At 51.0% G+C, this 26,805-nt stretch overlaps 1 protein-coding gene across 1 annotated transcript in view; it reads left to right on the top strand.

Annotated features, from left to right (window-relative positions):
• The window catches only part of CUNH1orf94 (chromosome unknown C1orf94 homolog), a 42,038-nt gene extending 15,572 nt beyond the window's left edge, over positions 1-26,466 (top strand). The window contains exons 2-7 of the mRNA XM_032417588.1: positions 5,496-6,181; positions 9,070-9,330; positions 10,365-10,540; positions 14,733-14,810; positions 20,532-20,728; positions 26,391-26,466. Coding sequence (XP_032273479.1) covers positions 5,496-6,181; positions 9,070-9,330; positions 10,365-10,540; positions 14,733-14,810; positions 20,532-20,728; positions 26,391-26,466 — 1,474 coding nt within the window. The remainder of the gene's footprint in view (positions 1-5,495; positions 6,182-9,069; positions 9,331-10,364; positions 10,541-14,732; positions 14,811-20,531; positions 20,729-26,390) is intronic.
• The last annotated feature ends 339 nt before the right edge of the window (positions 26,467-26,805 follow it).

Here is a 26,805-nt window from a genome sequence, read left to right as displayed (position 1 = left end):
AATTCTCTGCTCGCATTTTTCTGTTGTCTGGCTCGGATGAATAGCAGTTTTCATCTTTGCTCTGTGTTATCATGTACACAGAACCGCTGTTGGGAGCTAACAGTGTGCTTGCTTAGTCATTATTCTGGGAAGGGGTGCCAACCATTCAATAGCCTTTATTTTTCTTTGACTGTACACTGCGAATGCAGAAATTATGCACAGCGCTTGCGTCCAGAGCCACCATCAGACACCTGTCACTTCTGGAGGTGGGCAACGCAGAGGTGGTGGCAGCTGCTGGGGTCACAGCACCAATCCCGACTTCTTCCTATGTCAGCGCCCGGGCGCTGGGTTAACCTTCCTGAATGATTCACTGTGATAGAGTCTGTGGCAGATTTTATGGTTTTTACCAGCTCAAAGGAGAAAGCAAATAGCATGGGAGAGGTGCCAGAATCGGCAAGACTTCTTAGGAAGAGAGAAGAAAAGATAGATTCCAGGAAATGCAGGGGAGCAGACTTGACATTGAACCCAGGGAAGTTGTGGGAAGAATGAAAAATCTTCCTGGGTTCCCCAAAGTGGTTGCGGAGATCAGGCAGGCTTTGTGTGGGGTCTGGCGTGGGAACCGCCGTGCAGAGATGGGGAGTTCTTAGGATTGGGATAAGCAGGTGGTTTTGTGTCATCTGACCAGCTTAGGGATGCCAGGCCAGGCACGGGGGCCAGAAAATGGAACCAAAGCCAGAGAGTTTGCAACCTGTGGAAGGAGTTGGGCAGTCTTTGGCAACAGAGCTCTTGATGTCAAGAGCTCCAAGAGATGGACAAGAGTAAAGATAAGTTCATGAGCTAGTTTCCTCATTGATTCAACAAATTCTCCCTGAGCTGGAGTCAGATGCCAGGCACTGCTCTAGACCCTGGGGCTCTGTGCTGAACAAGATACTGTCCCTGCCCTCAGGAAGGTTATGTTTTTGTGGGGAGTAAAGACATAAAAAAGATGCTGTGGATGGTGGTTGATACAATGAAGAAAATACACAGACTGATGGAGCAGACAGTGCCTACTGGGGGGGGGGGGCACTTTAAAAATGGGCAGGAAAGGCTACTTGGGGAGTAGGAAACATGAACAGAGGCCTGAATGATGAGAAGAAGCATCAGGGCATGATCTAGCATTCCACAGGAAATGCAAAGGCCCTGGGGCTGGAGTGAACTTGGCATGTCAAGGAATATTTTTAAGGCCAGAGTGGCTTGGATGAAGGAGGAGTTAAAGCAGGAGGGGGTGAATGGGCCACTTTGTATACTGCCCTGAAGGTCAGGAAGGAGTTTAAATTTTATCCTATATGTAATGAGAGTCCACATGAGGGTTTAAGCAGAGAAATGGATTGATCTGAGTTCTGAGAACATCCTAACTCTGCAGGCATACAGTTTTCTAGAAGAAACAAGAACAAATGAATCTTGTTTTCTTGGGGGATTGGGGGGCAGGTAGGGACACCCTTGATCAGGGACTTGTAACTGTGTGATGAATCTTGATTGCAGTGAGGTGTTTGAATAAGGCTGTCTTGGAGAAGAGGAGATGGGATGATAGTGACGGGATTGATTTATTCCCCCGAAGTGTTGATCCAGGATTACTGTCAGGCTGTGGGGAGGGTCTCCAGCAGTGTCTCCAAGGCTCGGCCCTGGACTCGTTCCCTTCAACATTTCTATCCATAAATTGGCAGAAGACCCAGGAGACATGCTCGTCAGACATGCACCTGACATGGAGCTGTCAGGGACAGCTAATGCCACGGATGACAGACTCAGGATTCACCGTGATGATCCTCCACAGGCTGGAGAGACAGAATGAAACCAGCAATAGCCCCGACTGCACTCGGGTTGGGGAACAGAGTTCAGCTGTGGGGCAGGGGGCCGTTGCTGGATAGCTATCCCTGGAAAGGAAGCCGGGTGGGGTAGGAGGAGGTTGTGAAGGCAGCCGAACCCACCCACATCCCCACACTTTCTAGGTGACAAGTTCCTTGGCCTCTTTCAGGCTCATTTTTCCCCATCTGTAAAGTGGGGATGATGCTGTCTATTGCCCAGGAGTGTGGAGAGGATGAAATTCAAGCATGTATAGGGATGCCTGGCTTCCTGTCTGGCCTGTAGTGGGTTTGTGACTGATGCGAGGGAAATAGGAGTTTGTGGAGGCTGGCCCGAGGGAGGGCTGGGGGCCTGGGGACAGCCTTTCAGGGGTACACGGAGGGCCCACAGCCAGAGTGGGCCCTGCATTCTTGGCACTGCGCTGCCCCTGCAAGGATGCCAGCTTCCTAAGAAGCCCCGACTGCTGTAATGTGCCAGAGGAGTAAGAACAGGGGTTCACGAGATGCCCTTCAACAGATGAATGGATAAAGGTGATGTGGTCCATATATACAATGGAATATTACTCAGCCATCAGAAAGGATGAATACCCACCATTTGCATTGACATGGATGGAACTGTAGGGGATTATGCTAAGTGAAATAAGTCAAGCAGAGAAAGACAATTATCCTATGGTTTCACTCATATGTGGAATACAAGGAATAGAACAGAGGACCATAGGGGAAGGGAGGGAAAACTGAATGGGAAGAAATCAGAGAGGGAGACAAACCATGAGAGACTCTGGACTCTGGGAAACAAACTGAGGGTTATAGAGGGAGGGGGTAAGGGGTGGGGTGACTGGGTGATGGGTATTAAGGAGAGCACGTGATCTGATGAGCACTGGGCGCTATATGCAACTAATGAATCATTGAGCTCTACAAGAACTTATGATGCACTATATGTTGGCTAACTGAACATAATGAAAAAAAATAAAAAGGACAGGGGTTCATCCTCAGCTTCTGCCTGTGTCCGAGGTTGGGGAGGGGCAGGTGAGTCCTCTCAGGTGCTGAGAAGGGACCATCTGTGGGTGGTTTTTGATACAGGGACCCCAGGGTCCTGAGGGTCTTTTAGAATCTGCTTTGATTTCTCCTCGGAGTTTGTACTTGAGATGATTCAAGTGGTGAGACTTTTCCTATGTGCATCTATTGTGTAACATTTTTATTTAAAAACACACACACCCAGCCAAAAGTAGAGCCAATAGTACGTGATGAACCCACATACCTATCGCTCACACAGTTTTAGTGATGGCCAACGCATGGCCATCTTGTTTCATTTATGCCCCCATCTTCCGTCCACCCCTGCTGGATTAAGTTTAGAGAATATCTTAGACGTAATTTTATCTACCTCTAAGAGATAAGGACTCATTTTTTTTTGTTCAGTATAAACCACAATACCATTATCACAATGTTTTAAAATTGATATAATTGTAGTAGGTCTTTATAAAAAAAAATCTATTGGTGTATAGCTTGCTTTGCAAGTTTTTTTTTTTTTTTTTTTGTAGAAGGGTGAGTCAAAAACTGATCCTTCAAATGTCTGGTTTCTGTAACTCGAGATTCACCTATTCCCTTTGAGGATGATGATGAAGAGGAAGAAGGGGGGTCTCTTTATTCTGATTGTTCGCAGGGACACAGCCGTGAGAGTGGGTCCTATTTATAGCTGAAGTCTAGACATGGGACGGAGGAAAGGAAGGGAATGGGAGAGGGCAGGGAGGAGGGGGAAGGGGGAGAGGAGAGAATGGAAGGAATGAGAAAGCCAGAGTGGAAGATGGCCCCATCTCTCTGCAGCGATGCCACCCTCCAGAGCTCCCAGCCGACACATGCCGAGCTCGCACCCAGATCACCTCCCCACATTCTCACCCCGGTGTCACACCCGTGGTTCAGGTGTCATGCCCAGGCTACAGGGGAGGCCCTGAGGTTCCAGGGTCTGACATGAAATAGGCAGTAGTGCCTGATGGAGACCCTGGTCTGATTGGCTGGAGTCTGCTTTCTCCTGGCCCCTCTCTGCTTCTAAGTCTGCTGAGGTCTCCTGTGGGGCTGGTGACCAGGAGGCATGCTGGCTCAGTTGGTAGAGTAGTGACATGCTCTTCCCTGTGTTTCCCAAAGGCCCTGGCCACCCACCTTCTTTCCCAGGACACCCTGGGCCTCACGAGGACCCAGCAACTAAGGGGGTAACGCCTGGCGCAGCTGGAAGCCCCGGGGACTGTCGCTTGTGCCCGTTCTGAGTGGTTGTCCAATACAGTGACTTTTTCTCTGGCTCAGCGTGTGGGGGTGGTGACGCATGAGTCGTTTTGTGCCTGTATGGGTGTGTGCATCAAAGACACCCACAAGTGTGTGCATTTGCTCCTGCGCACGCATGAGGCTATATGAGCTCAAACACAAAGAGCATTACGAGGAAGGCACATCCCTACTGGCAGGATTCATGGTCCCTGCTCGAGGGACTTGCTGAGCCCTGGGGAGGACCTGTCAGAGTAGGAGTGTGCACCAGGCCTCCCCCACGCAAAACACCGCTCGTGGGCACTTTTCATCTTCCTCTTGCCCCTTCTTCATTGTCTTCACCACCCTCCCCCAGGGGCATTGAGCAGTTTCCAGAATGCTCTTTGTAGACCACCTCATCTACTTTTTATGGGAGCCCATCAAATACAGAGAGCAGATGATTTTAAGCTAGGTCACCACGGTCCTTCTGGTGGTGCCAGGGAGGAAGGTGCCTCTTTGCCAAGGACACCAGGCCGGCAGGATTGTCATCCTCTCCCACACCTGGAAAGAGCCAGCAAGCAGCAGCCTAGAGTCTGTGGTCCGAATCGGCCCCATCGGGCTGGTGTTGACCATCAAGCGTCCAGCTGGGGTCCAGGATTGGAGGTGCAGGTAGAGGCCAGTGTGTGGGTACAGGGAGATGCTTGGGAATCAGTGCAGTCCCCAAGCAGCTGCTCCTGCTCCCAGGAAGTGGGGTTCAGTCCAGAGGCCGTGATCTGGTCAGAAGGCCGTGCCAGCCAGGGGGGAAACACAAGTATCCACCCACGGGGCCACAATGTGGACTCCAGGATCCAGCCAGGCTGTCACACCTTAGATCACCCTTACCAACTGTGCTAGACCCTGTCCAAAGTGCTTTGCACATGTCTGTTATTCTTGTTGACCAGATGAGGAGACAGGGCACAGAGATGCTGAGCAACCTGCCCAGGGTCACAGTGGGGAAGTGAGGGAGCCAGGGCATGAGTCCAGCTCTCTAGTCCCGGGGCTCAGCCCCAGCACTCTGGCCTGCATGCTCAGAGCTGTTGACTCAACTCCTGGCCCCGATGTGGCTGGTCTTTCATTGCATCAGGTCCTGAGCACAACAGAACAGGGAGGGATGGACTGAAATTAAAGCTCAGCTCATTCAGCAAGATGGAGTATCTGGAGAGGACCCCGATTCCCAATTCCCAGACCTGTGCTCTTGGTGCTGGTCCTGCTGGCCTGGCATAGAAACATCTTGGGAATCCACTGCTTGTCCATTTTATCTCCTGAGAAAGCAGTAGGTTTCTTTTACCTGGAGATGTGTTCTCTCCATCCCCTCTCCCTGGGGCCTGGGGCCTGCCACAGAGCCCCCAACCTCCCCCGCCCTCCCCAAGTGAGCTGGCACTAAAGCCCCTCTTTTTGACCTGTTTGCAGAGCTCTGGAGCTCAGCCGTGACAAAGATGAGATCTCCCTGTTGGTGGAGCAGGAGTTCTTGAGCCTGACCAAAGAGCACCTCATCTTAGTCACAGAGAGCTCGGGGGAGCTGGAGGCACCTGGCATTTCCCCCGAGGGGCCCAGACAGCCGGCTCCCTGCCTCCTCGCCCCTCCTCCGGTGGCAAACAGCAGTGAGTACCCTGGAACCACCATTATTGCCGCTGACACACTTCTGGAGCCGAAGGTGGCCATGTCCATGATCAGCAGCCGGCAGGACTGCGACTCTGTCATGTCTACAGTCACAGGCATTCTGCGTGCTGCCAAGGTCAAGAGTGTCAAGGGGACAGAGGATGGGGGCCACATCCTGGGTGCCTCCAACTCGGAAATCAACAGGCTCCTGGCCCAGTTCCCACTGAAGTCCACAGAGGCAACCAGGATTCCTGACAACAAGATGGTGCTGGAGGAGACGAGGGTCATCAAGGACTTCCTGCAGAACAGCATGTTCAGCGGCCTGGGACCCAGGGAAGCCACGGGGCTGGGCCCCTTCCTCCTGCTGCCGCCCCCGCCTCCCGCACCCCCTGACAAGCTCCCTGAGCTCCCTGCTCAGAAGAGGCAGCTCCCCGTGTTTGCCAAGATCTGCTCCAAGCCCGAGGCTGACTCCGCCATGGAGAGGCACCTCTTAATGCGTGAGTGTGGTTGGGAACAGGGCTAGTGAGTGGGCCTGCAGGGAGGAACCTACCAGAAAGCCAATCAGGGCTGCAGCAGGGGCATGCAGGATCTTTAGCAGAGTAGGACAGGGTGGTCTCTCTGATGTGTGCAGTTCCCAAGTGCAGGCTGTTTTCAGCACTTACAGGCCCCCTCTGCTGGATGCCCATGTATGGGGTTATGTGAGTAAACACAGTGGCCTGGATCCCAATGCACTTTGAGAAGAGATACAGGCACATGTGGTAACTGGCTCATGTTTTGAATCCAGGTATCCAGAGCACATTGAAGGAAGCATTTACCCCAGCTGAAACTGCAGCATGGGGACTTTAAGCTGGATAGGAGGAGAGAAATGTGATTAGCAGCTGGGGTCATTCCGATGGAGGCACCGGTTCTGATCACGACGACTGGTCCTCCCTCCGGGTCCTAGGGGTGAACGTGCAAACTCTCCACGTGCCATTCAGACTGTTGGCCTGGACTTGTTCCCTGGGACTCCTGAGCCTTAGAACAGTGCATTTCCACCTGCTAACTGAGGAGTCCTTACCCTTTCCCAAAAGCCCAGCCACCTCCCAAGTTCCCCTCACCCCAACTCCAGGTTCTGCATGTTGTGCCTGTTCTGATCCAGCCACTCAGACTGGACGGTTCCAAGGCAGAGGCATTTGCCTACAGTCAGCAGTCTTTAGGAGAGTTGATCATCATACGTCAACCAAAAGAAAAATCACCCCCAGGCTGTGAGCATGGATGGATAACTGAGATGCTGTGTTGGGAGGGCACAAATCCATCTCCTTAATAAAAGAGGTGCATGTTCTGTGTTCTGGAACATTGTGGGAAGGCCGAGGAATCAGAGCTGGGGACAGCAACCTGGACTCTGGGTCCTGGGAAGGCCTCTGGGACCCAGCGCGCTTTTTGGGAGCTGTGTCTGTGAGGGCTGAGCCCTGCCCGGAGGGTGGGACTTTCCTGCCACCGCCTTCTCCAGGAAGGACGCCTGGAGAGCTCTCTGAGGGATGGGGCTGCAGGCTTGGAGGTGGTCCTGTCCCACCCACCCTCCCCACTGTGTGTGTTTGTCTCTGTGTATCGATGTGTGGGCAAAGGTGTGCGAAAGGAAATTTTATAGGTCTAGATGTGTTCGTTAGAGAAAATGTGGGTGTGGGTGCATCTGAGTGTGTCTGTGTGTATGGGTCTGTGTGTATCCATCTTGTGTGCATCGTTGTGCACATGTTAAGTGAGGGAGAGGAACGACAGGCAAGAACGTGTGTGTGTGTGTCTGTGTACACAGACGTTGGAAGAGGGAGCTTTGAAGTCGAATGAGTGGCAGGCGTGTTCAAGGCAACGGGAGGTATGTGAGAGACTGCAGGTGTGTTGGGTCTCTGGGGAAAGGGCTATTATTAGTGGGTACTGTTATTTCAGCACACTGGCTGGGGGCTAAACTTGGCAACCAGAGAAACTCTTGGAAGAGACTCTAGGGACATGTTTTGCTAAAAATGTCATTTTCTTCTAAATTGGCTCAGGCTAGAGCACTCTTCCCTTCGCTGGGATGGTGCTAGGAAGGTAGGCCCAGTCTTGTCCAGACTCAGCCACAAGACCACAGGGCTGCAGTGGGGGCACATGCTGGAGGGATCAGATCCATTCCCAACAGGTGACACTAGGCACAGGTCCTCTGGTCCAGCCGCTATGGGAACGATCCGAGGTGCTTGCTGTGCATCCAGCGCGATTTCCCAGCCAAACTCCGTGGAGACCCGCAAAGCCTCCAGGCTGGGAAAGGAGTGAAGAGCGTGGCTTCAACCAGACATTGCCTTAAAAACAAACAAACCCACATATATACAATTTCGCCCATAGTTAATTTTGTTTGAAGAACGAGTCCCTTTGCTCAAAGGGAAATCTAGGTGAAAAATCACTGCTGTAGAGGGTATTGGGATGGTCCAGGCAGCGTCCTCACACCAGGGGACCACTCCGTCTGTTTGCAGAGAGACCCGGGCCTGGCCCCCACCGCACGCACTGGGGGGACGTGCACTCACCCTGTCTCGCTGATGCCCGCACCTGCTGCGCCATCTCCCCGTACTCCTGGACGGACGGCCTCCCGGAAGGCCCAATTCCTTCTGGAAACCCTCTGACCCTCTCCGATAGAAGCCGTCTCAGCCACCCTCTTCTCCCACTGTGTCCCTCTGTCACCTCACGGTCCCCATCTGCCTTGCCCTGGAGCTATTTCTGGGTCTGTCTCTCTCTCCCTCCTTGTTGTGAGCTCCTGCAGGGCTGAGTCTGGCTCTGACTCATCAGTGTCCTCAGTAGTCAGGTCAGGGCCTGGTGCTGACAAACGGGCTGGATCACCCGTGAGCAACAAAGCAGGAGTAGAGTCCACGGTGAGGGGCCGGACCTCAGCTAGGCCACGTGTTCTATAGGAACATGAGCCTCCCCCATGGAGCCGGGGAGGCGGGGCTGAAAGCAGCTCTGTATCCCAAGATTGGCGCTGTGGATGGATAGAGGGAAGGGAGAAACAAAAAGAGGGAGAGAGGAAAGAAAAAAGGTAAAAAGGAAAGAAAGCAGGGAAAAGGGGAGGGAGGAAAGAAAGGGAGAGAAGAAAAGAAAGGTAATTGGAAGGAAAGAAGTCTGGATGGAAGGAAGGGAGGATGGATGGATGGATGGATGGACGGACCCATGTACGCATGCATGAGAGGGGAAGGCTGCAATGGGCAGTGGTCCGTGAAGGTGTCAGGGAGAAGACTAGGACTGGCTTGGGCTGGGAGGGAGACCCCAGAGTGGTTTGAGCCCCAGGTGTGTCCTAGGGAGGACCTGTTGCTTTGTCCACAAGACAGTGCTCCTTGCATCCAGCACGTGGCTTCCCAAAGCCATTGACTCAGTTTCCCTCCTGCTGTAGAATGGAACTCTGGTGCCAAGGAGCCAACCAAGGGTCGAGAGAGCCTCTTTCTCAGTCAGTGGCCCCAGAGCCGGAAGGACACGTGTGGTGAGGAAGGGTGCAGTGACCCAGTGGGCTCCACGTCCATGGCCCTACCAGCCAAGAAGCCTGCGTGGCCAGCCGAGAAGAACCTGCTCTATGAGTTTCTTGGGGCCGCCAAAAACCCAAGCACACAGCTAAAGCTTCGCAGCAAAGTGGAGGTGGATGGGCTGGAGCTGAAACGTAAGTTGACCCTGCCTGGGGGGAGTCTGTAGAGGAAGGGATTCCAGAAACTCTCAATAGGCCTATGATGGCTCTGCCGCCAAACGGCTGCCTCGTCCATGGGCAAGTCACTGGCTTTCTCTGGGCGTCAGTTTTTAAACTCAAAATGGGAGAAATGACTCTCTCCCACGTCCCTTATCAGGAGTACAACTGCTAGAGAAATACGGGTGAATTTCAGTGGTCAGTTTGAATACAGCCCCGAGCCAGCATACATCGTATCCGCTCAAGTTGCTCAAGCCAAAGAAAAATCCATGCTTCAGATTATTTCTACACTGAGATTATTCATGTCCCTGCTTTCTCTCCCTACAACTGTTTCAGCCAAACCTCCTTTGTCCAAAAAGATGCCCCTAAGGGGAAGTTGAGGTCCCATCTCTGACTCTGGAAGCACAGGACATTTACCAGAGGAAGAGAGTCTGGGATTCATATCCTAGAACAACCCAACCAGATCTCATTCATTCAGACTAATTTGGGGTCATACCGTGTCAATTATATAATGTTGAAGATATTTTTAAAAATGTTGCCAGTACAGATAAAACAACCTGGGTAGGGTCCTCAGTGTCGCCAAGTATATGTCCTCAGGGGGCTGCCTTAATAATTTGGTAAGAATGAACTCCAACGGCATAGCAATTGTTGGTATAAAACTGGATTCTTGTAAAGCACTGAAAAGCATTTGGTTTTCTACATAGCTGAGCTATAGCCCTAGCGTCCTGGTTTATTGTTTTCTCTTGCTAAACCACCTCCTTTACTAGTGCATGATGGAGAAAGAACTCTAAGCCAGCCCATGCTGGGATGCACACCTCTTCCAAATTGGCCAGGTGTGTGCTAACGATGTTTTCCTATAGTTGGAAAGTCACCCCCACTTTGAAGAGCCCTCTTGGAGCTTAAAGGACCTGACATCCGAGAACATGAATCCCGGGGTAGTCATGGTGCTGAGGGTCTGCTGGCCTCTTCCTTCCTCAATCACTGAGACGCTCTACCTCTCCTGTGACTCACAGTTAACCCACCTGTGACGGCGGCCGACAAGTGCAACCTCAAGTACACAGGGAATGTTTTCACCCCACGCTTTGCTACAGCCTTGACCTCAGCCACCCTGAACCAGCCGCTCTTGCTCAACCTGAACTATCCGCCTCCGCCCGTGTTCGCAAATCACTCCACCTTCGCACAGTACCAGGTGAGTGAGTGGGTCCTGGGCCTGGCTCCCCAGGTTCCAGCCACGGAGGAGTGGTGGTTTGCAGGGAGCCTAATTCACAAAGAGGCCTTAGACTTGTTATTTTCTTCACTGTGGCCACATCAGACCAACTACTTGGTACACACACACACACACACACACACACTCTCTTAAATTTTCCATTGTCCAAAATCCAGCTCACTCTGTGCTGTGTATGTGCTTTGCTAGTGTCGGCTGGTGAAGTGCTTGGGCTCCCAGCAGAGGAGGAGGGCACAGTCCTTGTTTCCCACCCACCTGCTATGACTTCCTTTAGAGTTAGATGACATATGTCCTAGAGTACTTGTGACAGTCCTGGTTTTGGTCTTTTGTCCCAACATTATTAAAAGCACCCCCTTTTCACTCTCAAGTGTCCTGGTGTGGATGCCAAACTATATGGCCACCTTATTTAAACGACATCTGAATAGTCTCAGCTTGTTCCAGCTCAGGTGGCCTGGCGCACATTCCAGATCTTGGGCTCTTAACCTAAAGGGAATTAGTGACCAGACACAAAGGGATGGTGCAACACGAGGAGCAGGGCTGGAAATTTTACTCACGGAACTTATTTATGCAGGAAAATGTAGTTTCTTTAGTTTGTCTATTTAAGTCAATCTCCCTTAAGAGCTGCCGCCCACTGGGCAGAAGGAGGGAAAAAAAAAATCAAATCAGTGTCCACTCTGGTTTAAACCTTAGCCTAATTCAACAACTTCAACAGTCCCTGTAGGTAGTGCTCAGTTTCTCCAGGAAAGGTGCTCAGCATCTGAGATTGCTTAGTCTTCTGGCTAAGCATCATAGGCCTATTGAGAGTTTCTGGAATCCCCTGCCCCAGCTCCTCTCCAGAATGGCACGTAGGTATATGGGCAAGACACCCCAACTTGTACACCCAGGTCCTTGGGGGCCTGCTGCCCCCGGCTGGCCCAGCAAAGCATGGAGAAGGCACACAGAGAAGACAATACACCTGCAAATCATCTTGTCCGGTCTCTGTGCATTTCTTCCTTTACAACAGAGTGGCAAGCCTTAGGGCTTAGGTGTCCCCTGCGCAGAAGGTGGATCTTCTCTACACCACACAGAGCCTCTCTGAGCTGAACCACCAGACGAGAGCCTTGGGCTGGGGCTGTCAGGAAGCATGAGGGAGGGGGAGGCCAGCATGCATCAGCCCCGTATCTGTCTCGTCCTTACCCAGGTCTTGAGCGAAGTGCCCTGTTCTCGCCCTTATCCATTCACCAACCTCTTCTCTAGTACTCCTCACCCTGGCGTTTTTGTGTTTGCTCCTTCATTATTCAGTCTTTTATTCACCTACTCACCGACGTGTTCATTTTTATTTATGTGTTTTCTCGTTCATTTAAGTAATTTAAAAACCTTTGCTCCACCCTAACCACAGGCCGAGTATCGGCCAGACGAGGGCATTCAAAGATGACTGAGTGCTTGGAGTCCAGCACACGTCAGGCACAGATTGGAGACCTGTACTTTGTGCACCCAGCCTCTGAAAGGGAAGCAGCTGCATAATTTTATGCAGTGTAAACCGATTCACTCTAAGTGCACTTGGAGCTCAGTGTATAAAGTGGATGCTTGCTGGCTTGCGTTATAAACAGCGGAGAGATAATAGCTCCTTGCTATGTCAACTGCTTCTGGCTTGACTTTTTGGAGGGAGTGAGATTCGACCATATTATGTGAGCACGAAGGTCCTTTGTTTTCAGAGATGCTGGCGTTTGCAGCACACGGCTGCCTCTAAGGCTTCCTGGCCTCTGCTGGAGAAACTGACCCTCCCAGGGAGCGATGGAGAACAGGGCAATTTACCTTCTTGAAGCTTCTCATGATTTCATAATGCCATCCAGCTTTGAGACGGCCCATCAAGGGGCCTGACGTAATAAAAAGAATGCAGGTTTTGGAATTGGCAGACTTGCGTTTAAAGAAATCTGCTGCTTAAAGCTGTGTGGCTCTGGACAAGCTAAAGTTAGCTAAAGGCTCTGAGCCCTCCTTCCCTCACTCGTGAAATGGGCTCATAATAATTAGCAGCAGCAGCGGCGCGGCCTGTACTTGACTCGGTTGTAAGGTTAATTGAGTCTATGGGTGAGAAAGGGATTTGCAAAGTCTAAAGTATGATATAGATGTTGGTTTTTATTATTATTCAGCCCTGATCTTCCTAGGAAACAGGGTCAGGGAGCTGCACAGACCTTGAGGAGACAGAGAGGAGAAACAGGGAATGGTCTATCCTAGTCTTTCCTTGCGCGGCGTTCGGAATAAAGATGAGGTCCCAAATCCAATTTACTCAGAGCTCCACTGTGGAGTGATGCAGAGCCATGGAAAACTAAGTCTGCAGCACCCAGGAGATCTGGAGGCTCCTGGGCTGCTTGGCGTAAAGGAACTCTGTTCCCAGTTAAGGAGGGAAGGTAGAAAGGGGCCGTGACCTCAAGCAAAAAAGAATGGATGTTTATTTACCTTTGTTTGTGATTTTACAGAATTGCAGAATTGCAATTTGAACAACTAGGAATGTCCTCAAAGTCGGCGAGTGGTACTGTCTCCTGAAAATCTGTCCAGGATGGAGCAGGGACAGGCGGCTGTTTGTCTTCCACAGGCCCCAGGGGCAGCCCAGCCCAGGCGTGGGGAGGATGGTGGCCTGGGGGAGCTGGCCGTGCACCGCAGAGCCCAGGCTGATGGGGAGGGAGAGGGGCACGCAGAACCTGGCCTCGGAGCTCGCCATGCGCTGGGCCAGCCAGGGGGGCCCCGTCTGTCTGACTGCTCTGTTCAGGTTCAGGCCATGGCGGGGGGCGCAGAGACCAGGCCGTGGTCATGGCGGTGAGTGGGGTTGCCCCAGGGCTGCAGGGCTTGGAGAAAAGGGGAGCAGCTGCTCCGGTTGCAGGTGAAGGGGCTGGTGGAAGTGGGAGCGGCCTGACCGCGGTCTCTGTCAGTCGCCCGGGAGCAGAGAGCCAGGGGAGGTTCTAGAGGATGCGTACACTTGGGGACATGGTAGGTGAGGCCCCATATCACGGACTCCGCAGCCTTTGATGAGGAGCCCATGGGCGCTGAGGAAGTCATCAAGGGCACAGTGGCAGCCATCAACACTTTGATCACTGGCACAGGCTGAGTCCAGAATGGGGGCACCATCTCGGGGTTTGGAATCTTCTGGAAAGACATACTGGCCTGAGGGGTGCTTTGAGCTGTGTCTTAGGAGATAACTCTGAATTGGCAGGTAGAGGCAGTCTGAGCCCAGAGGGGCTATGATCGGACCCCAGCCCCAGAAGCTGGTTGTGTGTGCGTGTGTGTGCGTGTGCGTGTGTGTGTACACATGGGCGCCCGAGGCCGCCCCAGACAGAGTTCTGAATCAAGGTTCTACTTCCCATTTGGGTGAACTGCCTGACCACCTCTTCAAGGTGGGGGAGCGGTGAGATGCTGCAAATAGCTAACATCCGCAGAATCCTTACTACGTGCTGGGCTCGGTTCTAGGCCCTTTAGACGCACTAACTCGTTTATCTTCCTGCCAGTCCTCGTCATAAGGTGCAGACACAGGTGTGTGTGTGGGCACATAGACACGCGGCAGCAGAGGCCCAAACGAATTCCCCGAAACACACAGCTGGGGACGCAAATGGAAGCACACGTGTTAATGTGCTTAAATAAACATGGATGCGAACCAACACACGCAGACGCACACACACACACACACACACACACAGGCACATCGATACCTCAGGTCTTGGGGCAGGAATGGAGTTTGGGGAAAGGCACTTAAGAAAAGGGTATAGATAGCAACAAAGATAATTGGGCTACCTTCACCGACCTTCGCGGTTTGAACACACATAATTTTATAGACAAGGGAAAAGAGGCTCAGAGAAGTGAAGCAACTTTCCCAAGGTCACACAGCCACCAAGGGGGCAGATCTGGGATTCAAGAGGCAATCAGGTCCCTCAAGGTTTTACCTGAAATGCTCCCTGGAAAGGCTATGAATCCTGCTCAGCAGGGGCTTCCTGTGCAGTGTGAGTTGCACTTGCTCAGCCTGGTGGCTGCCCAGGCAACGGGTGGGTCTGGCCAGCAGCGTGGTGGGCCGGCCTCGGGCAGGCTGGCAATCCAGGCGTTGTGAGCGGGAAGCTGGGCGGAGCAGCTGCTGCTCTCTGGCAGGGAGCCCTTTGCCCCGCCGTGCTGAGCCTGTCCCTTCTCCTCGCAGGGCCTGTACCCACAGCGCACAGCCAGGATGCCCTACCAGCAGGCCCTGCCCCCCCAGCTGGGCTGTTACTCCCGACAGGTGAGCAGACAACCTCCTCCCCTCGGTCCCAGCTCCACGAAGGCCTTCAGGTCAGAAGGACATCGGCTTCCTCGTCCTGGTCCAGCAGGTCACTGGCCAGACTTTCTGGCCCGCCCTTGGCCCCAGAGAACAGACACAAAGGCCAATATGCATGTGGAAAGAAACCCGTGTCCCCAGGTGCTAAATGCTGACACCTCCATGGCCCTCGCTGCATCGCAGTCCCTCTCTAAGGGCTTTACCTGCATGAACTTCATGGCCACCCTGTGGAATAGGTTAGAGATGAAGAAACTGAGGCACAGAGAGATTCAATAACGTGCGTAAGGTCCTAAAGTTAGCATACCAGTTAGCTTTTGCTGTGGCAACAGACAGCTTCAATATCTCAGAGATTTTCAACAATACTGAGTTTTCCTTCACAAGTCTATGGGTTGGTGGAGCTGGTCTGGGATTGGGTTCAAGCCTGCTTCATGTGTCTCCCTTTGGGGACCATGTTGACGATGCAGTAGCTTTTGCTCCTGCCGCGGTGGATGATGGGAGTGCGGGAAGGGTGAGCAGAAACGCCAACTGCTTCTGAGAACCTCAGCTTGGAGTTAGCACATGGCAGTGTGCACCTGCCTTCCACTGGCCAAGGAAAATTACGTGGTTTTGCCCGGCTTCGGTGGGGCTGGGGAGTCATCTCCTTCCGTGTCAGTTTGTCAGTTAAAATGTAAGACATCCAGTTAGACTTCAGGTAGATGGTGAATAAAGTCTTGGTATAAGGAAGTCCCAAATATTGCATGGGCCCTAGTTATATGAAAAAATGATTTGCTGTTTACCTGAAGTTCAAACCTAACTGGAGGTCTTTTTGTTTGTTCGTGTGCTAAATCTGGCACCCCCACTTCCATGGGTAGGCCAGGAGTGGGTATCTGCTTGAAGACTACACGATGGCAGAATTGGGGTCTGACCTTGGGCAGCCTAGCTTCAGAGTCCATGCTGCCAATGACCATGGCTTACTGCCTCTTACACACAAAATAAAGCAGCAGAGACAGATACGCACTCACAGAGATACAAAGGAAGATGTAGGTATATGCATGCCGCTAAGCTGCACGCACATGTGTATCCAGAGATATTGAAAGTCTTGGGGCAGACATGGAGGTGTGAGGGGAGAGACTGACACCGCACTGTGTCCCCAGGCTGGTCTTGCCCCGCTCACACACAGATGGACAGACCCCACACTCAGACTCACACTCCTTGGCCTCTTTTCTGCCCCGTCCCCCACCCCCAGGGAGCAAACTGTACCTCTGACCTGAAGTATGTTGGAATGTTCCAGAGGGTAGAGAAGAGCCCATAGGTATAGGCTACTTTATTACATGGGCCAGAGCTGCTTTTCTAGCAGTAGGGGCTCTGCATCCTCAAGAAGAATAGAGATGAGAGAGAGTCTGGCTCATGGGATCTCCACCAGTCACCCCCACCCCACAAACAGCAATACGTCCATCTAGCCCCAGAGGCAGCATGTTGAGACCACCTCATGTATGTGTGTGTATCTGAAAAAGTAATAGAACATGGTACAAAATAAAAAAATCTCAGAGGCAGTCGCTGTTGCTGGTTCGTTCAGTCTCTTTCCAGTGGCACCTATTTATACAAACATTTTATACATATGTGGCTTTCTGGGCACACTGATCTATCATTACTTTTGTCAGCAAAGTATATCCTGGAGGTGGTTCCCGAGCAGCATACACAGCTGTTTTATGGTGTTTATCATTTACACATAGTTAGGGACACATCCGTAAAGAAGGCTTGCATGAGCTCCAGGACCTGCATCTCCTCTTTCCTGTCAGTCCCCTTTCAGGTCCGGGCCTCTGCCGGCCCCCTACCTCCAAGAAAACCAGGGGGATTTTCTCCTCTTTCTGCCTCTGTCCTGGAAGGAGATGCCTTCCTGGGTTCTCTCTGTGAGCTCTTGGCTCTTTTGGACCTTTAGCTCATCATCATGGGGTTTGGGGGCTCATGTCCAGCATCACCAGGTCCTTCCTTTCCCCTGGAGGAGACATGGGGAGGGTCCAGAGGAAGGGGCTCGGGCTTCTCGAGGGAACAGGTGTAGAGGTGCCATAAAGGGGCACAGGCACCAGGCCTTGGGGGTTCCGACTGCAATTCAGACACTTGGAGCACTTACTGTGCAAGGTTAACTTCTCTGAACCTCATTTCCTCATCTCTAGAATGGGAAGAGTAGTGGTCCTGCCTCACAAGCTGTTTGGAGTTTAAATGAGAGAATCCATAGGAAGAGCCCGGCCTGCCCTAAGCTCTCAATAAGCCCTAGCTTTTGTGATTTTTTTTTTAATTAGATAAGGACATGCAGGGTGAGAGAGGGCTGTCAGTGTGCTGAATCCCTGCATGCCTCGGACCCCAGACTCTTGCTTTTAAAGAGGAAGCCCAGACGTTTCCCCAGTTTTTTTTTTATTTAAATTTTTTATTGTTATGTTAATCCCCATACATTACATCATTAGTTTTAGATATAGTGTTCCATGATTCATTGTTTGTGCATAACACCCAGTGCTCCATGCAGAACGTGCCCTCCTCAATACCCATCACCAGGCTAACCCATCCTCCCAACCCCCTCCCCTCTAGAACCCTCAGTTTGTTTTTCAGAGTCCATTGTCTCTCATGGTTCTTCTCCCCCTCCGATTTCCCCCCCTTCATTCTTCCCCTCCTGCTACATTCTTCTTCTTCTTTTTTTCTTTCTTAACATATATTGCATTATTTGTTTCAGAGGTACAGATCTGAGATTCAACAGTCTTGCACAATTCACAGCGCTTACGAGAACACATACCCTCCCCAGTGTCTATCACCCAGTCACCCCATCCCTCCCACCCCACCCCCCACTCCAGTAACCCTCAGTTTGTTTCCTGAGATTAAGAATTCCTCATATCAGTGAGGTCATATGATACATGTCTTTCTCTGTTTGACTTATTTCGCTCAGCATAATACCCTCCAGTTCCATCCACGTCGTTGCAAATGGCAAGATCTCATTCCTTTTGATGGCTGCATAATATTCCATTGTATATATATACCACATCTTCTTTATCCATTCATCTGTCGATGGACATCTTGGCTCTTTCCACAGTTTGGCTATTGTGGACATTGCTGCTATAAACATCGGGGTGCACGTAGCCTTTCGGGTCCCTACTTTTGTATCTTTGGGGTAAATACCCAGTAGTGCAATTGCTGGATCGTATGGTAGCTCTATTTTCAACTTTTTGAGGAACCTCCATACTGTTTTCCAGAGTGGCTGCACCAGCTTGCATTCCCACCAACAGTGTAGGAGGGTTCCCCTTTCTCCGCATCCCCGCCAACATCTGTCATTTCCTGACTTGTTAATTTTAGCCATTCTGACTGGTGTGAGGTGGTATCTCATTGAGGTTTTGATTTGGATTTCCCTGATGCCGAGCGATATTGAACACTTTTTCATGTGTCTGTTGGCCGTTTGGATGTCTTCTTTGGAAAAATGTCTGTTCATGTCTTCTGCCCATTTCTTGATTGGATTCTTTGTTCTTTTGGTGTTGAGTTTGATGAGTTCTTTATAGATTTTGGATACTAGCCCTTTATCTGATATGTCATTTGCAAATATCTTCTCCCATTCTGTCAGTTGTCTTTTGGTTTTGTTGACTGTTTCCTTTGCTTTGCAAAAGCTTTTTATCTTGATGAAGTCCCAATAGTTCATTTTTGCCCTTGCTTCCCTTGCCTTTGGCGATGTTTCTAGGAAGAAGTTGCTGCGGCTGAGGTCGAAGAGGTTGCTGCCTGTGTTCTCCTTTAGGATTTTGATGGACTCCTGTCTCACATTGAGGTCTTTCAACCATTTGGAGTCTATTTTTGTGTGTGGTGTAAGGAAATGGTCCAGTTTCATTCTTTTGCATGTGGCTGTCCAATTTTCCCAACACCATTTGTTGAAGAGACTGTCTTTTTTCCATTGGACATTCTTTCCTGCTTTGTCAAAGATTAGTTGACCATAGAGTTGAGGGTCCATTTCTGGGCTCTCTATTCTGTTCCATTGATCTATGTGTCTGTTTTTGTGCCAGTGCCATACTGTCTTGATGATGACAGCTTTGTAGTAGAGCTGGAAGTCCGGAATTGTGATGCCGCCAGCTTTGCTTTTCTTTTTCAACATTCTTCTGGCTATGCGGGGTCTTTTCTGGTTCCATACAAATTTGAGGATTATTTGTTCCATTTCTTTGAAGAAAGTGGATGGTATTTTGATGGGGATTGCATTGAATGTGTAGATTGCTCTAGGTAGGATTGACATCTTCACAATATTTGTTCTTCCAATCCATGAGCATGGAACGTTTTTCCATTTCTTTGTGTCTTCCTCAATTTCTTTCATGAGTATTTTATAGTTTTCTGAGTACAGATCCTTTGCCTCTTTGGTTAGATTTATTCCTAGGTATCTTATGGTTTTGGGTGCAATTGTAAATGGGATTGACTCCTTAATTTCTCTTTCTTCTGACTTGTTGTTGGTGTATAGGAATGCCACTGACTTCTGTGCATTGATTTTATATCCTGCCACTTTACTGAATTCCTGTATGAGTTCTAGCAGTTTTGGGGTCGTTTCCCCAGTTTTGACGGAAACTCCCATCAGCATCCAGGAGGATGGATGTCAGCTCCATACAAGAGAGGGTTTTCTGACATTTGGAGCTGTCAGTGGTAGAATACAGTGCCTGAAATGTAATGAGCTCCCCGTCAGTTTGGGTATTCAAGAAGACAATTAGTGGCCTCTTTTTTCCTCTCTCCTCTTCCTCTCTCTTTCTTTCTTGCATTCATTCATTTAGCATATGTTTATTGAGCAGCTACTATGTGCCAGGCTCTGTCTTGGGGCTGAGAAGATATCAGTAGATAAGACAGACGGGATCCTTGGTCTGTCAAGGGCCAGATAGCGGGACCCCAGGTTCTTAGCGGGAGTCAAATCTGGGTAGTGTCCAAAACCCCAGTGAGTTCCTGATTTTCCCTGAGCTGAATCTCTTTGCCCTTTCCTGCCCTTTCTCCTAGACTCACACTGTACAGTACTGTAACCACTAGCAGCCCCATGTGGCTTCTTACATTTAAATCAATTAAAATTAAGTCAAATATACAATTCAGTTCCTCATTCACAGCAGTCACCGTTCAAGTGGTCGGCAATAGCCACGGGGGGCTGGGAGCTGCCCCAGCGGGCAGTGCAGACACAGGACAGCCCCGTCACCGGGCCGGCATTTCCACTGAGCCGGGCTGTCTTGGACTTGGAGTGTATTGAGATCCTGAGGTAGAAGCCAGGGATGTATAAATCTCAACAGCTTTTTTTTTTTTTTTTTTGAGGTAGTAAAAGACTTAAAAATGAACAAGGGCTTTTGGGATGGTTATTGACGGAGGAAGAAGTAGGGAGGCAGGGCCGGGAATGGAAATAAAATTTATTTGCTATTTGTTATGCACCAGTTTCTTTGCTTTTATCAACTGACTCAGTCTCCATACAGTGAAGGGAGTGTTTGCCCATTCTACAGATGAGGAAACCGAGGCTCAGATAAACTAAGTATCTTGCCAGTCAGATACAGAAGCTGAGCCCTGGGCTTTTGCCAACCCAACATGGTGCCGTCTTTACACCCACAGTGACTGAGGGGCACAGGGCCTAAGGGGGGGTGCTGGGGTTGGGCTTAGAGCCAGGAACTGTAAGGTTTGGAAGCAGTGGGCTCTGCTGGACCCAGTCCCTCTCTTATCTCTGACCTGCAGGTGACGCCGTACAATCCACAGCAGATGGGACAGCAGATTTTCCGCTCTTCCTACACTCCCCTGCTGAGCTACATCCCCTTCGTCCAGCCCAACTATCCGTACCCTCAGAGGACACCTCCAAAGCTGTCCACCAACCCCCGAGACCCTTCCCCCATGGCAGGAGATGGGTCACAGTACCTGGTCCCCCAGGCGTACGGGTGAGTCCTCAACCCACACAGGAAGTCCACCCTGTATCCAGAAAGCTGCTGGGGAGGGGAGGGGGCATGCTGGGAGAGCCTCGCTGGCATGTTCTTGGTACATATGCTCCGTGGCTGAAGGGAGGGAGGGGCCCTGTGCCTGTCGGGGGGCTATGTGGGTCCTGGATGGACCTGGTATGGAGGTGAGGCTGGTCCAGGGTTTGCTGGGCCGCTGTTGTAGGCCCATGATGGGGCTGGGTCCCCACAGCCTGGCTGCAGAAACGTAGCTGCCCAGTTGGCAGTGGACGACAGGTACACTGTCTTTAGCAGGTGGCAGGTGGCGGAGCATGACGCATCTGCCTTTACCCGTTTGCTTGGTTTACAACAGGACACGGCCAGGTAATCTTCTTAGAGCTCTCTCCCCCCAGTTACTGCAGCCTGAGCTCCTTCCCAGGCTAATCTCGCCAACATCCCATTGACTTTGTAACAGGCCCCGCGGAAGAGACTTCCACGGCTTATCATGGCTGCTCACGCTTTTCCACCAAAGGGCCCCAAACAGCAGAGGACAGGGACTTCGCAGCAAGCAGCCAACACAAACTCAACATTTTAGCTGAAAATTCCACACAAGTTTCACATGCTGGTCCACCATAAATTAATGTTCATTGTCTCGAAAGAACAACACACGGCCGCTCATTCCCACCCACCCAACCTTCAGCTCATATTCCTGCTCCGAGAGGCAGGCGGCGCCGCGTCCCTCCTGACGATCTGAGTCTCCATACACCCCGGGGGAACGTGTGCCCCAGCTGGAGAAACTCAGCTGATAAGATGAGGGACAAATTCCCCAGCCTGACATGGATTCCCTTCCTGTCCAGCCCCCCGCCACTGACCTTCAGTGTGACGTCACGTGGGTGTCCCCAAACTCTCATCCTTTCCGTCAGTGTTTCGCCTGAATGCCTTGTAAAAGGATTACATGTTAGAAAGAGGTTTCCAGAGTCGGATCTGTTCAGGAAAAGCTGTGAGAAACAAAGATAAACAGGTTTCTTAACTGTTGGAATTCTCAGATCATTTAATTTCTTAAGGTGCATAGAAAACGTTCACGGGGGTGGTCGATAGTGTTACTTGAACATGAAATCCACAACCCCTTTTCTTTCCTTTTTTCTCTTTTCCTTTCCTTCCTTCTCCCCTTCCTTCCTCCTTTCCTCCTTCCCCCTCTTTTCTTCCCTTTTCTTGTACAGCATATCAGGGTGCATTTCATCCAACCCACCCTGGAAAGCTGTGTTAAATCATGTGGTTAATATGAATGTAGTCTGCGGGGGACCCACAGATGACTAGGACACGGTTCCTCCCTTCAGAGGCTGAGAGTGGATGAGATGTGGGCGCAACCTCGTGCTGGCAGAAAGTGAGGACCATCCAAGTGGCCCAAGGACAGAGGGTGGCCTGCAGGGTGGGGAGGTTCCAGGGAGCACAGTTGGAGGAGGGTCCAGCCCTAGAGGGGAAGTGTGTGGCAGGCTTAAGGCCTGGGGAACAAAGGTGTCTGCTTGAAGTTTTCAATTTATCCCTGAAAAAGGTGGAAAATAGGATTAGAAAGGGAGGTTGGGCTTGGATATTAAAGGCTCTGACTGGTAGGCCTGGGACCCAATGCAGATCTGTGCACACTGGAGTGCATGGATGGGCTGGAGGGGCGGAAGTAGGACGCGAGACAGGGTGCAGCCTGGAAGTGACTGTAGGGTCTGGAGCGGAGGGTCTCACCTCCCTTGGGGGTGAGACTATACAAGACAGCAGCGGAATCAAGACAGACGACCTACACCCAACAACTTCCCATTCCGTACCATGACGCTGGGCCCAAGGGAGGCCAGACTGCAGGAGCCAGAACTGGCTGTGCTGGGGAGGGAGTGTGGCTGCAAGGTCTCATCAGTCAGCAGGTGCAAAGCACCGATTGGGAGCCCAAGAGCGGAGGGTGCACGCCTGGTCTCTGGCTGTCTGCAGAGGGGCAGGGAGGGGAAAAGCGTGAGCAAGAGGCTGAGGAAGGAGCTGTCTGGGAAGTGGGAGAGAGCCTGGGCCCTGCCAGAGACACGGTGGGCACAGGAGGACAGTGACATGGGGGAGGAGTGGTCAGCAGGTGGCCTGGTGGCCTGAGAGTGAGGTCAGAAAAGTGAGGCAAGGGGGCGGGGTGCAGGCCCATGTCCCCCTAAAGGATGATTTGTTCTAGGCAGCGTTTCCTGGAGGGAAGGAACAAGGAAAAGAATTTCCTTCTCTCATTCCAGGGGAAGAAATAAACAAGCAGCACACATGTCAGGTGCAGGGGGTAAGGAGCGAGAGAATGAAGGGATGTCTCTTGAGCCGAGATCTGAGTGAAATGAGAGAATAGACACGGGCGAGGAGCACTCTGGGCAGCGGCCCCCGAGGGGGGGAATGTGGCTGGAGCACAGTGAGTAGGAGAGGGAATGAGTGGAATTGAAATCAGAGACGAAGCAGGGCCGAACTAGATAGGGCCTGGTGGGCATGGTGAGGAGTTTTCTTTTAAGAGCAGTGGGAAGCTATTAAAGCTCTTACACTGCTGAGGACATGTTCTACTTCTCTGGCTAAAGGAGGTGGCTTTGGCCAATGTACGGAGCCTGGACCACAGGGCTCATGCAGGGACGCAGGATAGGAGCCCTGACAGCTGTTGGAGCAAGAGGTGCTGGTGGGGGGCGCCTGGGGCGCGCAGTCAGCTGAGCATCTGACTCCTGATTTCAGCTCAGGTCTCAGGTCCTGATCGCAGGGTCTTGGGATTGAGCCCCTCATTGAGCCCTGCGTTGGGCTCCCTGTTTGGTGCAGAGCCTGCTTGTCCCTCTCCCTCCCCCTCTGCCCCTCCCCTTCTGCTCCTCCCCCCTGCTCTCTTTCTCTCTAAAACAAACAAACAAATAAATAAATAAATAAAGATGCTGGCGGTGTAGACTAGGGCAGAGACTGTGGGAAGGAGATAAGTGAAAAAATCTGGAGTATTTTCTTGATCGAATTGACAGGACTTGATGATGGCAGGATGTGGAAAGGGAGAGAAGTCAAGCATGATTCTCTGATTTTTTATTTGAACAAGTGGCAATGCCAAAATACTAAGGTCAAGGGCGCCTGGGTGGCTCAGTTGGTTAGGCGGCTGCCTTCGGCTCAGGTCATGATCCTGGAGTCCAGGGATTGAGCCCCGCATCCATCGGGCTCCCTGCTCAGCGGGGAGTCTGCTTCTCCCTCCGCCCTTCCCCCCACTCGTGCTCTCTCTCGCTCACTCTCTTGCTCGCTCTCTCAAATAAATAAATAAAATCTTTAAAATTAAAAAAATTAAACAAAATACTAAGGTCAAGATGACTAGTGAAGGGTCTGTTGATGGAGTTTGGTTTTGGATATGCAAAGTTTGAGATGCCTGTTAAACATATGAGCGGGGCTGTTGACAGGCAGGTGGATATGTGAGTCTGGGACTCAGAGGAGAGGCTGGGGCTGGCGATATAAATTTGGGAGTCATTAGCATATAGATGATATTTAAAGGCACGGGATGGGATGAGATTGCCCAGGGAGTATGTGTGCATGGAGAAGAGATGAGGCCCAAGGTCTGAGCCCTGGGCCTCCTACATATAGGGAGCTTGGGGAGATGTGGAGGACCCAGCAGAGGATCTAAGAGGGAGTGTTAGTGGGGTGAGAGAAGAAATAGGTGAGTGTGGAGTACAGGAGGCCAGGGGAGGAAGTGTTGCCTGGGGGAGAGGGAGAGATCACAGAACGACGTAGGCCCTGCTGGCTGGGACGCAGTGAGTATGGAGTAAGCAGTGGTGTCCGGGGTTCCCAGTGATGTGGGCGAAGCAGGTCTAGAAGAGGCTGCACTGGGCAGGAATCATGCAAGGGCATTGGGGGAGGGTGTAGCTGGGGAGACAAGCAGGGTCAGGAGCAAAGAAGCAAACCAAGAGACTCAGCTATATGAAGAGGGAGAGGTAGGAGCCAAGCTCTCCCCTCCCTCTGCCAATCAATTACATACATTCATGGGGCAGGATAATCATGCAATTTATCTTCCAAACAATAACAAGCTTGAGACTTGAAAGGAGCACCAATAATAATCACATTGGAAATGCCAGTGTAGAAGCTGTTGCAGGCAAACCGGGATATTTCACCATGCTCAAGCGAGTTCAAGCTTTTCCTCTTCCTCCAGGAAGCACTCCTTGATAACTCTAGTCCATGGAGTTGCCTCTCCTCCTGGCCTTCTAGTGGACATCCTGTCCAGACCATGCCCTTGGCAGGTGAACCCATCAGAAGTTCCCAACCTGAATGGCCTAGATGCGTGGGGCGTGGCAATCAGATATGAAGTGTGTCCTGAGTCATTTGTTACCAAGAATTATTAAATGCTGAAGTAACGTGTTCCGGTTTTTATTTTGTAAATCAGAGCGGAATCCAGGGTATCCCTGTAATAACATGACTTTTAATCAGTTCTTTTCCAGTACGAGTTTCGAAAGAGGGAAGAAGAGGTGGGATTACAGCCAGCATTCTTATTTATGAGGCACCTCCCTTGTGCCAGGTCCTGGGCTGGGCTCTGGGCATAAAATGGCAAACAGTCCAGATAATGTCCCTGCTCTCCTGGAATTTATATAATGAGAAAGGGAATCAAACCAACCCAAAGCTTAGCTTACCCATGACACTTAGAGCGAGCGAGAGATACGACACCAGCTGAGGCATTACAAATTAATGCGGTGGTTTGTTCCCATCGCTTCTTCCCTCCCCCTCCCTTTTTGTGTTTCATTAATTCACGGGAGGGTGTGGTGAACGTGAACATCTTCTGTAATATGCATCTGCCCAGCTGAAAAGGGACCGAGAATCCCTGGATTAGACTAAATCTAGCCATTTGCTCTGCTGCGATTTGTACTGAGCTCCGTTCCCATTCATTCAAAGCATCCTAGCAGATGGGTGAAGAAATTGCTATAGGATCCCAGAAGTGTGAGTAAATGATTCCATCTGGAGAGGTCAGGGAAGAGGTCACAGAGGAGATGGCTTTTGAACTCTCTTTTGAAGGATGCATGGCAGTGGTGCCGGGGGAAAAAGCAGAAGTGTGCGTATTTCTACGATTGGAAGGTGAGGTTCAAATGCTCTCAGCCCTTCCTTCCTTGAGGATCTAAGCAAAGTTCCAGGCATGCAGTGATGTCTCAACACTTATTCCTTGAACTGGTGTTGAAAGGGCGAGCCTGACTTAGCTTGGTGCTGATAAGGGGAGAGGGAGCCCTGGGATTGTCTAGACTCTGGGATTTCACACTGGGACATGGGCTTGAGTTCCGTAATGTTGTGGAATTCCTGAAGGACACACCTGGTCCTCTCAGGCAGGTAGAATGGCTTTAGGCCCACAGGTAAGGTGCTCAGATCCAGAGAGGCTCCCTGCGGTGTGGTCCTGGAGAAGGAGAGGGCACTGGGCCCATAGAGGCAGCCTCCCTACAGGCTGCCAAGGGCTCCTTGTCCTAAGGAAGTGGCAGAAGAAGCTCTTTATTGTCCTCCAATTGTATCATTTTAATATTTTATTTTTCCAGAGCTGAAGCTTTTTTATTATGCTAAAGCATGTAGCCTCCAAGCCTGTCATGATCTTTCTAGTCCTTGACAGCCACAAAATTAACACAGTACTTTTCCTAATATCTCTGCTAACATCAGGAGTTCCATCACAATGTCCATCTTCTTTCTCTTCCAGGTTTGGCTCGACGGCTGGCGGGCCCGTGATGAACAGCCCATATTTTTCCTCCAGTGGGAATGGCATAAATTTTTAGATGATCTTTTCTCCTCCCTCCTCCTGCCTTAGCCCTTGGGTCAGGGCTAAGGGCTCTGGAACTCTGGATTCTGTAATAGCGTGGCCTAAGGTTTGGAAAGCCAAGGTTCCGACCAGGTCACAGGCAGAAAACAGCAAGACCAGACTCATCTATTGACCAACTCTCTCACACACACAGCCCCTCTCACACACACCACACACTGTTCACTGCACACGCACCTCCCTCATATTCATACTCACCTGCTCAACCACATATGCACCTGTATTTAGCTGATACATGAGTAATTTTTGTTTTTGTTGTTGTTGGTAAAATAGAAATAAGACACTTATTATAGAAAGT

This window comes from Phoca vitulina, unplaced genomic scaffold (genome assembly GCF_004348235.1).
Source record: "Phoca vitulina isolate PV1807 unplaced genomic scaffold, GSC_HSeal_1.0 scaffold2, whole genome shotgun sequence".
Lineage (NCBI taxonomy): Eukaryota > Metazoa > Chordata > Mammalia > Carnivora > Phocidae > Phoca > Phoca vitulina.
The sequence above is the reverse complement of the archived record's forward strand: the minus strand, read 5'-3'. Positions and strand labels throughout refer to the sequence as shown.